This window comes from Perognathus longimembris, chromosome 2 (genome assembly GCF_023159225.1).
Source record: "Perognathus longimembris pacificus isolate PPM17 chromosome 2, ASM2315922v1, whole genome shotgun sequence".
Classification (NCBI taxonomy): Eukaryota; Metazoa; Chordata; class Mammalia; order Rodentia; family Heteromyidae; genus Perognathus; species Perognathus longimembris.
The window spans coordinates 141,404,341-141,420,431 of NC_063162.1; the positions used below are offsets into that span (position 1 = coordinate 141,404,341).

General features: G+C 39.7%; 1 protein-coding gene across 1 annotated transcript in view; it reads left to right on the forward strand.

The window, feature by feature from the left end:
• Positions 1-9,101, forward strand: part of Chrm2 (cholinergic receptor muscarinic 2) — a 40,396-nt gene extending 31,295 nt beyond the window's left edge. Inside the window, exon 2 of the mRNA XM_048337951.1 lies at positions 7,259-9,101. Coding sequence (XP_048193908.1) covers positions 7,296-8,696 — 1,401 coding nt within the window. The 5' untranslated portion in view covers positions 7,259-7,295 and the 3' untranslated portion in view covers positions 8,697-9,101. The remainder of the gene's footprint in view (positions 1-7,258) is intronic.
• Positions 9,102-16,091: the final 6,990 nt, after the last annotated feature.

Genomic DNA, 16,091 nt, shown 5'->3' on the forward strand with positions numbered 1-16,091 from the left:
TTGAGATGATTGCTTACAGCAATGCAGTGTTTGGACCTACAAGTGTCTGTTGTCACACTGCACTGGTCATTCCTGAGAAATCCTCTATCCTATGACCTTTATTAGAACAGAATATTGTCTGCCTTTTCTTCTTGTGTGTGTTCTCATCCCTTCCTCCTCAACAAATGCCCTTGGCACAAGTGCATGTGTACACGCCTACCCACAGTGGTGAGTGAAGAATCTAGGATAAAGAATCTCTCAGCTTCCTATTTCCTTCCACTGAGATGTCCTAGGGATGAGAGAATTACTCACGCTGTCCTTTTCTAACACTTTCTCTCCAAAGTATGACTATGCATATTCCCATTTCTGCAAAGAGCCCACATGAAAACTGCTTTGCTAATGGTAGCACTATGGTGCTTCAAGAAAAAAAATACACCACCCATCAGATTTCCCCATGAGTCACAATCCATATACCATCTATCTATTGGAACATTTTCTGTTCTTATGCCTGATGTGGGAACAGAAATCATTTAATTTGAACAATTCAAAATGCAACTACTCTTCGGTAGGTGACATATTGGAGACAGGTGTAAATAATTGTCCTAGGGCCATTACCAAGCCCAAATGGTACCAGTCAAGAAAGGAAGTATGCCCTTTGTCATAGCTTTCACATTGTGCTTAGTCAACAGGGACATTGCCTTGGGAAAAGGGAAAGATGAGGACTTGGAAGTAATAGCTCAGTCTGGATGAGGGATCCAAGCTTTCTAAATGTTTGGAGTCCCTTGGGGTGAATAGGAGTTGGTATAATCAAACAATGAAATCGGTTCTGCAGTGATGGGAAGACGAGAGTCGGGATTGGGAAACAAGATGGTTGAGGCAGTATAGATAACATCTTATGTATGTTTGATGATACTGTGATTCTCTAAAGTAATCGGTAAGAAGTGGTTTTACTTTGGGACAGCTGACCCCTTTGATTTTCCACAGAAACCTTTTCATTATCTCTGACCAACTTGCTTGAGCGCTAAAATGAGGGCTTTTCAGATGACAATCTTTGCTCAGTTGATGAAGGTTTTTTAATTTTAAACTGTTCCCTCATCTCGACTGCCTTTCGATCATTTAGTGAAGACCTTAATCTTCTCATGCTCTGCTGTTTTGAGTTCCAGGGAGATAACACTGTGGTCATTTTGCTTACTTCTAGAAATAGGCTGCAATCAGGCTCCGGGAGAGAGAATCATTTTGTGTTTCAATTGGGAACAATAAAAATAGTTGCTGCCCATTACATTCTATAGTTCATTACTACGTTATTTTTATAGCTTCATTGAATCCTGTATGAATCATAAGAATATGAGGCTCATGTCATTTTTGTCATTGAAAAATCAAATTGGACACAAGATTTATGTTTTATGGGGGGTGAATTCATTTGAGGGGAGGGGAGGAGGCAGTTATGCACTTATACTCTAGAAATTATGACCAAAAGAAAGGCTGTGTATATTAAGCTTACATTTTAACTGTATATGTTTTAGAAGATAACAGTGCAATCATACCACTTATTTTTTTTAATTTTCATGCAAGTATGCTTTTTTAAAAGATGAGCAAATGGATAAACTTTTCCTTCCTCTTCATAAGTAAAAACACATTTAAACTAAATATATATATCATATAAATATATATTATATTTACATATGTATGTGTATATATATGTATACACACACATTCCTTTGTACAATTAAGCGTCCTGCCCTTACCTTATCCTTAGTTAACATTACGTGCTATCTGGGTTTATGTTATGCTCAGAAGAAGAGATTTCATTTCAGTGGGTACTTCCAAGCCTGTTCAGAACTTCTGATACCATTGATTCTTATTATCCCTCTTATCCTGATGTACCTTGAGGAAACACTTTCTCTAAAGTGATTTTCCTTCCTTTCTCCCAAGCTGTCCTTGACCTACATCCAAAGCCCTGGTTCCCAGGAGCTCTTTCCCAGCTTCCCATAGACCACACGTGCATCACTGAAAGGCTCTCTAAAAAGAGGCATTGTTTGCAATTGCTTTGCCTCTCCAGAACAACAGCATTCATTCTAGAATTTTCTCTCAGAGTCAAAACAAGCCTCAATTCCGCTGCAAATTGATTCACATTTTTAATTCAAAGCAATGAATTAACTAATTTAGAGTTATTAAACTAGCAGCCTGGCAGCTTCAAGGAGGGAAAAAAAAAACCCACAAAATATTTTTTTAAAGGCCGACTATACACAATTTCCAGCTTCTCAAATGGCAGGAAAGACACAGACATTGATTCAAATACAGCTGCTTAATCATATACAACGTTCAGTATCTCTCCAGGAAATGCTTCCTTTCCATTGAGCTTTTCTCTCCTCATGAGGACATAACAGACTTTAGTGCGTTAGCTTCTGTGTCTGTCAGCTTGCTCAGGAACTCAGTGGCTATTTAGTACTGTATACTAAGTCCCACTCATGGTCCATTTCTGAGTGTTGGCAGATTCCTGGAGGAGAAAAGGATGGATGCCACTATGTTTGCTGAGATGGGCTTTGATTTTAAGAAGTTAAAGTTATTGAGCATCTCCAGGTTACATTCCACTTATACTTGTAGAGATCTCTTTCTCTTTTTTTTTTTATTGCAAGGTGGGGGATGGGGGGTGTAGCGGAGGTATGTTGTGTGAACATATAACTAAAATGTGCATTGGCTGGCATGAGAAAGACAAGATTGTAGTGAAAGCATGGTGACCATACTTTCCCCGGAGGTCATGACATTTTTCTAGGATAAGAAGTGCTTACAATGTGTTTTAAAGAGGGGAAGATAACTTGGCTGCTGTGGAGTGGAAGTTTGTCCTAGGATCTCAAAGGATAATATTATAACTGACAGGCAGCCAAAACAGCAAGCATGTTAATGCTGTACTGAGACCATGCTTAACCTAATGTTTTACACACTGAAAGAAAAAAAATTCATGAATTCTCTTCTGTCTATTCTGATGTGAGTCTCACATTGCTATCTCAGCTCCTTTCACTCTTTCCTACCATTTACTTTCATGGGTTTATCTGTTTGACCAAAAAAAAAAAAAATAGTGCAACTTCTGTGTAGTAATATGCAGCTCGAAAACCAAATGTGTTTCTAATTTTGTTTTCCTTTCAAACACTTTACATAATGCCTATGGAGTAAAACCTACCATTCCACGCAGCAATTTCCTAAATGGGAAAAGCTCACACATTGCTGGCAGAATATTTTTGACACCAGATAATATGCAGACTCAGTGTAGGTAAGTCAATCTTCTATGTTTCTGAACATTCAAGTTTTCAGGCTCAGTGCTCTGAATCTATCACCTATCACTGACTGGAGGGGGTAGGGGGAGCAGAAGGAAATAGCCTATTATACAGAATCTAGAAGAAAAGAAAAACATAAGTACACGAGCAGATGGTAGGAGGAAGGAGAAAAAGGCAAGAAATGAGAAAGATTTCTAAGGAGCTGTCTTTGTTATTTTTCCTCACTGGATTCAAGCTTCATCCTATGTGTTAGTAAAGTGTCACTGGAATATTAAATGGTTTAGTGAAATCATTTTTGATTAAGTTAATTGGATAAATAATGAATAACTTTGAAAGAAACCTTACGGAAAGAATTCCACTGATAGAGTTACATTCTACTGACATCATTTCCAATGATCTACAGGCCTATCCCTAGATATCCCTGCATCATTTATTTTTTAAATTAAACAGAACAGGTTTATTTGAAAGTGAAAGAAAGTAGCTGAAACTGCATCAGGAGAGGGTTCTAAGGAATCCAGTGGAGGCCTCGGGAAGGGTGGTTTCTATAGTGCCAGGCTTCTCTGTATCTCCTTCCTGTGCTTTGCATTGGTTTCTTGAGGACTTGTGCACGTATTGCCCTGGCTCTTCTCATTGGTCGAGCAGGCACCGAGGGCATCATGGGAAGAAACATTTGAACAGGAAGAAACATTTGAGTCGGAGTCTGAGGCACTAAGAGAACAAAAAGCACCACAATAATATGTCACTGACCCCTTACTGTGCAGTTACCCGTTTTTTCTCACCCTCGGGCTCTTTGGGGCCAAGGAGACTGTGTAACCTTCCTGCCCAGCTCCCTTCTACTATTTTCCTAAGGCTCATGTAACAGTTCACAATAAGAGAAGTCTGTTCTGGAGATGGCCAGTCAAAATCCAAAGTGCAGGTAGTGGTGATTACTGCCAGAGCCTAGAGAGAAAAATCTGCACCATGTCTCTTTCCTCTCGTGCCTTGGGGTTGCCCACAATCCCTGAATCTTTTTGGGTTGGAGGTGCATTCATCCAATTTCCTCTGTCTTTACACAGCATCTTCTTCATGTATCTCTTCTTACCAGCAACCCATCATTGGATGTAGAGTGCACTCCAAATCCAGAATGAGATTAATTCCACCTGCAAAGATGTCCTCTACCCCAGCATCCTTCATCTGGGCCTATCCTGGGAGGTTGAACAGTCTCTTCTGATGCACCATTCCTCCAGTGCCCAGCCAGCTCTGAGTCTGTAAGGATGTTGTTGCCTGACGTCATAGACCTTAGACCTTAGACCAAAGGCCTAGCTCCAGATGACTGCTGGCTCCGGGGCCATAAGCAATGAAATGGCACCAGCAGTCATTACTGTGAGAAATTGCCATCCCAAATGGCCAGTTTCAGAGGTTCCAATTTATGGTTAGCCAGCAACTTATTTGGCCGCTAGGGGGGTGGGATAGAATGTCGTGGTAGAAGGGTGAGCAAAGTCACTCACCTTAGGGTGGCCAAAAGGGATGGAAGTGGGGATTTGAAGGCACATGTTCTCTCTTTCTCTTTCTCTCTCTTTTTTCCTTTCTCTTTCTCATATACACACATTTAACTTCTATGCAATATTACAGTGTAATGTATTAAGGAGACAAATAACAATATATTAACTAAGCCTATGTCAGTGAATAGAATGATTGTTTTTAGTATATTGTAGGTATAACATTACTGAATGAGTGCCCTTGAGCAACCTCTTCACACATTTTTATAGCTACATTTCAAGACAGATAACTCAATGTAAGCATCCTCAACAAAAGTGCTTCTAAGCAACATGTAAATGTTTATAGAAAAAAATTATTAAACATGTTATAAACATGAATAAATTGTCCTCCACAAACATTACTCCAATAGTCCTAGCAAATAATACTTACCTTATGAGAAGCTGGGCACTGGTGGTTCACACGTGTAATTCTAGTTACTCAGGAGGCTGAGATCTGAGCATACTTGGAAGCTAGCTTGCATTAGAATGTCTATGAAGCTCTTGTTTTTAATTGACAAGCAAAAATCCAGAAGAAGACAGGTGGTTTAAATGGTAGAACATCAGCTTTGAGTGGAAAAAGCCAACCAAGAACAGAACATGAGGATTTGAGTTGAAACCCACTACTGGCACACGAACAAATCAAAACAAAATAAAACAACAAAACCATCATGGATAGAAAATTATTCATTTGTTTGGATTTCTATATTTAAATTGAGGTTGAATATATTTAATTATATTTAAAATTCATTAGGATTTAATTTTTCTTTGATATCTCTAGAACACCAGTGTTTTAGATTGGTAGGTTTTTTTTTCCTTTTTTCCAAATAACTTTATATTAGGAAAATGGGTAACTTTAATAACATGATTTTTTTCTATGCAAAACTAAAAATTATGTAGTGTTCAGAATTTGAGCACTCAGAATTTGTAGCTTCAGAATTTGAGGTCTTACTAAAGTCCAGCAAGGATTTTAAATTAATGGGGTTAAAACAGGAAGAAATAGAAAAACAAGAAACATTGCCTGCTCCCTTTGCAGGAAATGGGAATTAAATACTCCCAGGCCTCTATTATTAAGGCATTATAATTGAGGATAATTTGCTTTCTGAAGTAGACGAAGTCATTTGTTTGAATGTTACTTTTGCCAGCAAGAAACTTACCAAAGTATTATTTCCCATGGATTTAAAGAGCAAATTGCCCAACCTGTATCTCATAGCATTACTTTCCAAGTAGCTATATCAGAATTAATAGAGCTTTCTGAATTTTGAAGTGACAAGAAGCGATGTGTATGGTAATTCTTATTTTCTGACAAGGAATTTACAGCAATTTTGTCAGGAGGTGAAACTTGTGCTAGCCTTTCCTTCAGCTGCCCTTTCTTCAGAAACATGGTGGCTCTGTCAAGAACCTTTAATATTCTATTCTGTGTCCCCACCATACTTACTCCCTTTAGGAAGATCACTCTGTTGTCATCAGCCTTTGATGAGATCATTTGAAATATGACAATGATGGATTTACTTAAGGCCAGTAAGATTAGTCATCAGAATGTATTTTTGGGTTTTATAATTGTTGCTTTATTAGCCTGTCTGCCACTGGAATTTATGCCTCTCATAGGCAGAAACTTTTGTACTGACCTCAATCTTAGACTGTATCGTATCACAATGTCTAATTGGGATAAGTTGCTCAATAGGATAGGAAGATGACACAAAAGCATGCATTGTTGAATGGGTTAATTGCTATTAATGAACAGGTATGTGAACTTATATTTCTGTTACCTCTTCACTTAAAAAAAAAGATTGGTGGAAAGACTAGATTTAAGAGTAATGTGAAAAAAGAAACGTATGGACAATTAGCACAGTAATGGCAATATAAATTAATACCCAATGATTCTCTTGCAAGATACAGAATATTGGAAATTCCTTGGCTATATTAGGTGGAAATAATGAGAAGTACAAAGCAGAGGTCAGAGAAAATAATTTTATTTGGGTAAGTGCATTGGCTAATAAAATATTTTATATTCTTTTTATTATCACCCTCATTAATGCTATTATGAGAAAGGCTTATAACTACCAAAAAGAAAAATATCATTGACTATAAAAGTTACATACTCAGTTTTATGCTCTCTTCCATAATTTTTTCTTCTCATTGGTTTATTAAATTTTATGTCTACCCTACAAACCTCTGGAGACTTTGGAAAGTTTTGCAAGAAATTTTACTTTGCTCACTGGTGACACAGACAGACAGACGGAAAGTTATTCATATAGATATTTGGAGTCACTCACAATAATATTAAGGCTTCAAATGCTTGCCAGCTTGCAAAGATCTTTGCAATCCTCCATTTGAAGTTGTTTCATTTTCGTTAGGTAGGCATAGTACATATACAGGAGAAGAACTATTTGGGGGAGCAAATCACCATTCAAAAAGAAGAAATCTGAGGCTATATATATAAAGGCGATGCTTCTATCATATTCATTGACTTCTTTTCCTATTTCCCTGCAGGTTTCAATGTTCATTTGGCCACTTGGTTGAACACAAAATGAATAACTCAACAAACTCCTCTAACAATGGCTTGGCTATTACCAGTCCTTATAAGACATTCGAAGTGGTGTTCATTGTCCTGGTGGCTGGATCCCTCAGCTTGGTGACCATCATCGGGAACATCTTGGTCATGGTTTCCATCAAAGTCAACCGCCACCTCCAGACCGTCAACAACTACTTCTTGTTCAGCCTGGCCTGTGCTGACCTCATCATAGGGGTCTTCTCCATGAACCTGTACACCCTCTACACTGTGATTGGCTACTGGCCTCTGGGACCGGTGGTGTGTGACCTGTGGCTGGCCTTGGACTACGTGGTCAGCAACGCCTCGGTGATGAACCTGCTCATCATCAGCTTTGACAGGTACTTTTGTGTCACCAAACCCCTGACCTACCCGGTGAAGCGCACCACAAAGATGGCAGGCATGATGATCGCGGCGGCCTGGGTCCTCTCGTTCATCCTCTGGGCCCCGGCCATCCTCTTCTGGCAGTTCATCGTAGGGGTGAGAACTGTGGAAGACGGAGAGTGCTACATCCAGTTCTTCTCCAATGCCGCCGTCACCTTTGGCACGGCCATCGCGGCCTTCTACCTCCCGGTGATCATCATGACTGTGCTCTACTGGCATATATCCCGAGCCAGCAAGAGCAGGATCAAGAAGGAAAAGAAGGAGCCCGCGGCCAACCAAGACCCGGTTTCCCCCAGCCTCGTGCAAGGGAGGATAGTGAAGCCCAGCAACAACAACATGGCCAGCGGCGATGGGGGCCTGGAGCACAACAAAATCCAGAACGGCAAGTCTCCCCGGGATGCCGGGGCGGACAACTGCGTCCCCGGCGAGGAGAAGGAGAGCTCCAACGACTCCACCTCCGTCAGCGCCGTGGCCTCCAACCTGAGAGAGGACGAAGTCACCCAGGACGAAAACACAGTCTCCACCTCCCTGGGCCATTCCAAGGATGAGAACTCGAAGCAGACGTGCATCAAGATCGTCACCAAGACCCACAAAGGGGACGCGTGTGCCCCGACCAATGCCACGGTGGAACTCGTGGGGTCCTCGGGTCCCAATGGAGACGAGAAACAGAACATGGTGGCTCGGAAGATCGTGAAGATGACCAAACAGCCAGCCAAAAAGAAGCCTCCTCCTTCCCGAGAGAAGAAAGTGACCAGGACCATCCTGGCCATCCTCTTGGCGTTCATCATCACCTGGGCCCCGTACAACGTCATGGTGCTCATCAACACCTTCTGCGCGCCCTGCATTCCCAACACAGTGTGGACAATTGGCTACTGGCTCTGTTACATCAACAGCACCATCAACCCCGCCTGCTACGCGCTGTGCAACGCCACCTTCAAGAAGACCTTTAAGCACCTTCTCATGTGTCACTACAAGAACATAGGCGCTACCAGGTAAAGCATCTTGAACGAGAATGGAAAGGGAGAAGAATTACACAGATCCGAGAGCGCCTCGTTTTGTTGGTTGTTTGTTGTTGTTTTTTTTTAAAGTCCTGCCATTGCACATTCTGGTGTTAGGATGGAGGCATTCAGCCATGAGGATGGGATGGTGCCCGGGCTCCAATTTGAAGAGAACTTGCACACCTTACAAACCCTGTGAGTTTGGAAGCAATGAGACAACAACGAGACAGACATGTCCGAATGGTGGAGCATGAAGGAACACCCTGTACTGTCTTGCACTCCAACAAAGAAGGGCTTCTGAATCTAGAATCTTACTGATTTTTGCACAAGATTAACAACCTCGTTCCTTTTTCCTTTTTCTTTTTTACTGTGCTCACGTGCCCATGTGAGGGTGAAATGCCACGGGAACATGCTAATAATGAAACTTTAACATAAAGAAAAACATACTTACCATGAAGTTTAGAAAAAACTCAAAAAGGAGGCAGAAATGGTCTCCAGAATGTTAAACATATTCTACTCTATTCATTTGGGGGATTTCAGTACAACCAAATGCATTTTGTGTTCCCCTTCCTCCTCCTCCTCCTCCCTCCTCCTCCTCCCTCCTCCTCCCTCCTCCTCCTCCTCCTCCTCCTCCTCCTCCTCCTCCTCCCTCCTCCTCCTCCTCCTCCTCCTCCTCCTCCTCCTCCTCCTCCTCCTCCTCCTCCTCCTCCCCCCCCTCCTTCTCCTCTCCAACTTTTCCTTTAGTCAATACAAAAACCTAGCAAAGGAGCAGACAAAATCCCCAACTAAGTTATGTCACTATTGCTGGTTTCCCCCCTAGTTCTGGCATTGGCTTTCTACTTCCTTGTTCTGTTTTGTGCACAAGTTCCCTGCCAGGTTTTCACTAAATCCAGCTGGAGACAGACATGGAAATGGACACTTCATTGCTACCAACTGTGTCCGTGGCATTCATTAGGGTATCAAGATCCTGTAAGGACTTAATTCACTTGTGATCCTTTTGGGGTATGTTTATACACAGCTGGTTTTCTTCTAAACTAGCCTTTTATTCTAACAGAATTCTACTAGGTAACTATTCTAAGAGTCTACCTAACTTGGTTGAGAAACCAAAGTCATTCTCAAGCTAAGGTTTTATCAACAGACTAGTTGCAGTAAGGTTATGGATGAAGTTGGGAATGAAGAACATACAGAAACTGAAGGATTTTTCTCTTTGAACCTTCCTGATCCATGTACAAGATGTTAAGTTGGACGGGAACTCCGGACTTTGTCAGCAGGAAAAAGACGGCTTTATTCATTTAGTAAGATTCAGGTATTGGGCCAGTCCCAAGAGAATCAAATCTACTCAATGCCTGCTGGCAGATGATATGGAAATTACACTCCTGTGAGGTTGTCTATAACTATCCTGCCATATACTGGAGTGGCCATTGAAAATCATCTACTGAAACTATGAATTCCACATTTCTCACAGTAACAATTATTTCTAATATTATTCAACTTTTAAATCCTCTGATCACTAGAAATGTAGTCATTTTTCTGACAGAAATATAGTGGATAGCCAAACAGAAGCTAAAGAAGTTCACCAAATCTGACAGGAAACAGGAAGTGGCCATTTTCACATAATTTCTTCTTTCAACTAATTCAAACATTAAAAAATCCAGCTTAGAAATAATTATCTAAATGGTCACATTATATCTAATTTTATAATATGTGAGGGACATCCATTTGATTCAAATAAACATAGGGTTGTATTAATTAGTATTTAAGTACTTGTTTTTACCTCATTCTTTTTTCTTCCATTATTTGGTATTACCTTCCTATCAGCTTATCTAAAGAAGATCCCACTGATAGAAATTAAACTTACAAATGTCCTTTGAATGTCATATTCTGCTCTTTAGATATATGGGCTTTCTGATAGCTTGCCCAGTGATATTGGTGTCAGTGACTTGATGAATTTGTCCATATCAGAAGCCTCCAACTTTAATTACAGTTATTTTCTATGACAAAATAACAAAACAAATTTGGGGAATTTTGATTTTTTTTGTTTGTTCTTTAATAAGCACAAAGGAGCTGACAATGTAATTGCAAAGTCCAATTGTCAACAACATATGTACTTAATATATGCTTCATGACCTCTTTTTCTATAAATTCCATTGTTTTCACAAAAAAAGTGTATGTATAAATTATAACATCAATTCATATAGATTTTTTCTATAATTCCTACATTATAAACTACATTTTAAATCCACATTTAATTTTATATTGTTTTTTTTTTCAAATTAATCATGGAGCCAATAGCTTTATAGTTTCTTACAAAGAAAATAAGCCATTGGCCAGCTGCTTCAATTTTTCATGTAGCTTCATTAGTGTGATGTGGCCCTTGGCCTTGGTTGGGAGGAGTCCATTGAGGATTCAGGGTCTTTTTATATTTGCTATAATACCAACCCACCATGAATCAAATTGCCACTTTCTCTCCATTGTCATTGTATCTTTTCCTTTCTTCCTTCTGCTTCTTGTATTTTCCACACACAGCCACCACAACTTGAATGAGAAGCTGCCACACTCAAGAGAAGAATGAGAGACTGACATTCCACCAACACCTTCCCACCCAGAATTAGAAAAATGGAAGAAATGCTGTAGTTGACTGGAGAAATGTGGAGAATCTATACTCAAAGATTGATGTTGATTATTGCTGGGTTTGCATTCCTGTGGCTCTCAGCTGGAGAGAATTTTCCTCCAAAGGAACTCTAGTCATGTATGAAGCCATTTTGATTGTTATGACTGGAAAGAAGACATTTGCATCTAGTGGGTAGTGGGGATTGTGAACGCAACTGCAGAGGCTGAAGTGCACAGAACTGCTTCCCTATTTTTGCCAAACAACAACAAAATCTTGCTAACAAGTAATGTCAATAATACCAAGGCTGAGAAACTCTTATTTATATTGGGCAATGTGTACCATTTGCCTTTTGAAGTGGGAAATAATCACTCATCATTTTTACAATATCAGTGGAGATTGCACAACTGCTAGGGAAAAAAACAACAGCCGTAATAGTCACCAATCATGTACCAGAAACAATCATGTACCATTGATGCTGATGAATCTGAAATTCACCTGTTAGGTCCACAAGACACAGCAGATATTAAAAATCACCAGATCGTTCCCATAGCCCACTGATACAGGTATCTTAGTGAAGAGATGGTAATATATACCCATCCAAATGGTTGCAGTTGGTATGACCAGTTTCTGTCCAGAAAACAGAAAATGCTATTTTTTCCTTTCTAAAATAATGAAGAGCTTTTTAAGAAATAATATGATCCATCTCCTTTGCTTTGATTAAGCATGCCAATATCTACCAAGTCTTTATTTTTTCCCTCCACATAGCAATAATGTAAATTTCCCAGACTGGTCTTATTAAACAGCGGATTAAGAATATGAAAACAGCCATTCATTACTTGGAAAAGAGAAAAAAGTGAAATGATAACCTTTTTACTTGTTCATCATTCAGTTAATGCCACAAACAAGTATTAGGAAGGGTTACCAATGCAAAAAGCCTCAAAGGACACATTGTCTGATTTGAAAGGCGGAAGTTACAGGTCCCACTTCCTCCTGCTCTTTGTTCAATCCTGAAGACATGACATTGGGCAATAGGAGAAGTTGAAATGGTGGCAAATACAGTGTTACATTGCACATGCCAGGAAACCTGCTTTTATTTTTTACTTTTAGCTCATTGATAGCTGTCTCCCCTCTTCAATTTGATAATATTCCTTTCAACAACCATAGCACTAGTGTTGCAAATAGACTAGGAAAGCACCCACGCTGGATGAACTTGTGCAAAGTGTATCTCCAGCATGTATATACAGTACCATGCCTCTTCAATATGCTTCTCTCAAAAGGGTGCACGCTGTAGCATGAACTGTGTGCATATTTAATGTATCTCTCGGGAAAATGCTGTATGCTTCGTACATATATATATACATATATATTCTATAAATAAAATAATAAAATGTACAATAGAAATACATATTTCTGTATGCAAATAAATATATTATACACAAAAATCTCATCATGTGATGTGGTATCTGTTGCTTGGGAGTCATGAGAAAAGATTTTACGTGCCCCATTTTCAAAAAGAGTAAGATTTGCATTTACAGGAAGAGATTTCAGACTAGCCCAAATCCCATCCATATTAATATTAAACTGCTTTATAATCTTGGAGACCTGGCACCCATTTTGTATATCTCTTGGAGGAGCCAATTATTGTATCTTGTTGGTATCCTCCCCTCGTGATGATCACGATTTCTTCTCCTGTGATGAGACTCTGCCAGCTGGTGCGACTCCCGCAGCTGTGTTGATCTCCTGTCTCCCTGTCTGATGAGGCTACCACCATCCTGTTCTCACACGGTCTGACTCGCTTCCAAATTAACTGATTTTAGTGAAGTAAAAAATAATCATACTGGGAGTAAAAGATGACCTTCAGAGGTTTGGGTTTATTTATTTTGCTCTGCCAAATAAGATAAAATGTTATAAGGCACTATAGTTCCATTTGAATCCAATAGAGTGTTCCATACATCAAATGCCAGAACTTGGCAGTGAAGTACAGAAATCACAATGTCCTGAACGAGGCTACGAACTGCAGCGCTTGCTTCTGAATGTGTCGCATGCTATGACTCCACACCAATCCTCTTCCTCCCTCTATTGATGGGGCCACTATCCACATTCCACCTCCCCCCTCCACCCCCCCCCCCGCCACACATTTTCTTTCGCCCTTAGAAAGCATTTGTTCTTCTAAATTGATGCAAGGTAGGTGACTATCGGAGATACTTGAATTTTAATAGAAAGCACATCAGCATTGAACATTTGAAACAAGGTTCCAGACTATTTTCTACCCTGTGGTTCACATTTCTCCCATGTCTAGAGCATGGGAGGGAGGGAGTCCAGGACCACGAAGGTTTGTAGAGCTGTCATTGAAGGGTTACATGTGGAGGAAATGCTGTCTTGATTTCTGTGCTTTGCCCAGTGAACTGACTTCAGCACAGGGCTCTAATACCCCTTTTCTCTTTCCAAACAAGGGAAAGAAAGCCAAACCCCATACAAACTAACATGAAATGTTCTCCGTGATTTACAGGGTAACTACATTCTTGCCAATTAGACTGTGCCAGTTTCGATCCTAAGGAAAGGTTCACGGGCAAAGTCACACATTCAAATTTAGGGTAAAACTAGCACACTTGGGGTCATAAAGACTGAGATCCAGGCTGACTGTTATGGCTCACACTTGCAATTCGAGCCACTCGGGAGGCTAAGACCTGGAGGAGGCAACCTCAAAACCAACCTGGGGAAAAAAAAAATACCTGACAGAATCCATTTCCAAAATAGGGTAGAAATACGCATGTTCCTTTGTGTGAGGCCACTCTTGGGGTACTTGCTGCGATTTGGCTTTCTAGTTATTTGCACTTGAGAAAGTCATTTGCTAATTATTTGTTTCCTTTTCTGTGTTTATTTTGGTAGTACGGGGATTTGAACTCAGAGTTAAGCAAGTTCTATATGAGCCAAGCCTCCCAATACTTTGCTTTAGTTAGTTTTCAAATAGGGTCTAGCTCTTTTTTGTCTAGGGCTGGCATGAAACACTGATTCTTTGCCTTCTATCTAGCTAGAACCACAGTTAGTTACTGCAGCGCCTGGCCTATCTGTTGAGATGAGGTCTAATTAACATTTTGCTTAGGTTGACTATAATCGTTCTGCTCTTTGACTCCTGAGCAACTAGAATTAAATACAGTCATAGGTCACCACACCTGGCCATAATTTTAATATGCAAACATTTACAAAATATTGCCATAGTTACCCACTGTGTGTTGGTATTCTGCATCCACACAATCAATCATCTGAAGACTTTTGTAAAAAAAAAATTGAAAAGGTATTTTTAAATGAGTAAGAAAATAGAACAATAAAACCTGATGAGATTATGTTAAGGAGTGGGAAAACAGAGGCAAATCACAGAAGGAGAGAGGCTGATGGGGTACATTGTATGCATGCATAAAAATGTCCCAATGTTCCCCCCCACACACAACTAATGTATGCTAATAAAAAAACTAAGGATTCAAAAAATTATATCTGTAGAGGTCATAGATTTTTCTTCTTGTTATTTTCCTTCTAAGTAATACATTGTAATTATCTACATATTATTTATGTTGCAATGGGTATTCTAAATAATCTATATAATTTATTCATAAGGATGTGCATAGATTATATGAAAACACTAAGCCATCTTACATAAGAAGCTTAAGTATCAGCAAATTTAAGTACCCAAAGGGAATCCTAGGGCCAGAGTCCCGCAGAGAGTTTGGCTATAAAATGTATGTGTTCCTACAAGCAATAATTTGAGGATTAGAAGTTACCACCTAGAGACTGGAAAGTTCCTAGCAGACAGCCTGATGAAGTGGAGCATCCAACCTAGGCTGTGACATTACACACTTATTACAGGAGGAGACTGTAAAACAGACAAGCTTCCAGAGCTTTCCAGACGGCCCCTGACTGAGCCCCCAGAGCCTTACAAACCCAGGAGACAAATGAGGCTTCTAAACACTTACAACCATGTTATCAGAACAAATAATTTACACACCAGCATGAAATTATCCTTTCCTTTGAAATATGACCGGAATCATAAACTTTATGATATGTCTGCTTGAATAATCATGTAAATCACATTAATATGGCTATCAATACTTTACACTGATGGAGCACATTTTATGTACTGGGTATCTCTTAAAGCTGGCTAATCATAGAGTTGTTGGCTCCATGAAAGTAAAGCATTGCCTTAGTTGGTAGGTGAGAAGTCCAGGACTGAAATCTAAAGCAGTTGTTTACAAACAGAAAGCATACTTGGAGCTACTTGAGCTAGTATGCTGGGACACAGCCTCGAGGATACACATACACACACACACACACACACACACACTCCAACATATTTACACTACTATAAACATTTATACTCCTCTATAAACTGCTCAACAGTGCCATTGTTAGAAAGTTTAAAGCATTTAAGGTTGAAGAAGTTTTGTTTCCCAGCCCTTCAAGCTTTTCTAAGTTTCTTAACAGTTATTGATCTTTTTGTAATTTCTATCAGGATGGTAAGATACTCATGGTAACCATTACATGGGATCTTGCTTAGTAACCTCACACAAGACAATGGAAACCATTGTTAGGGGAACACAATAATTCAGTATAAAGTGATTGTCAGTGTATTTCGTAAACTTTGGCTATTTGACCTCAGTTAATCCTTACCCTGGTCCTCTGAAGTAAGTTCCATGTTTTTCATTTTATAGATGAAAAATGTGTGCCTTAAGTTACATGACTTGGCCTATGCCACTTTGATCTTCTACACATGAGGAAGTGGATTCCTCT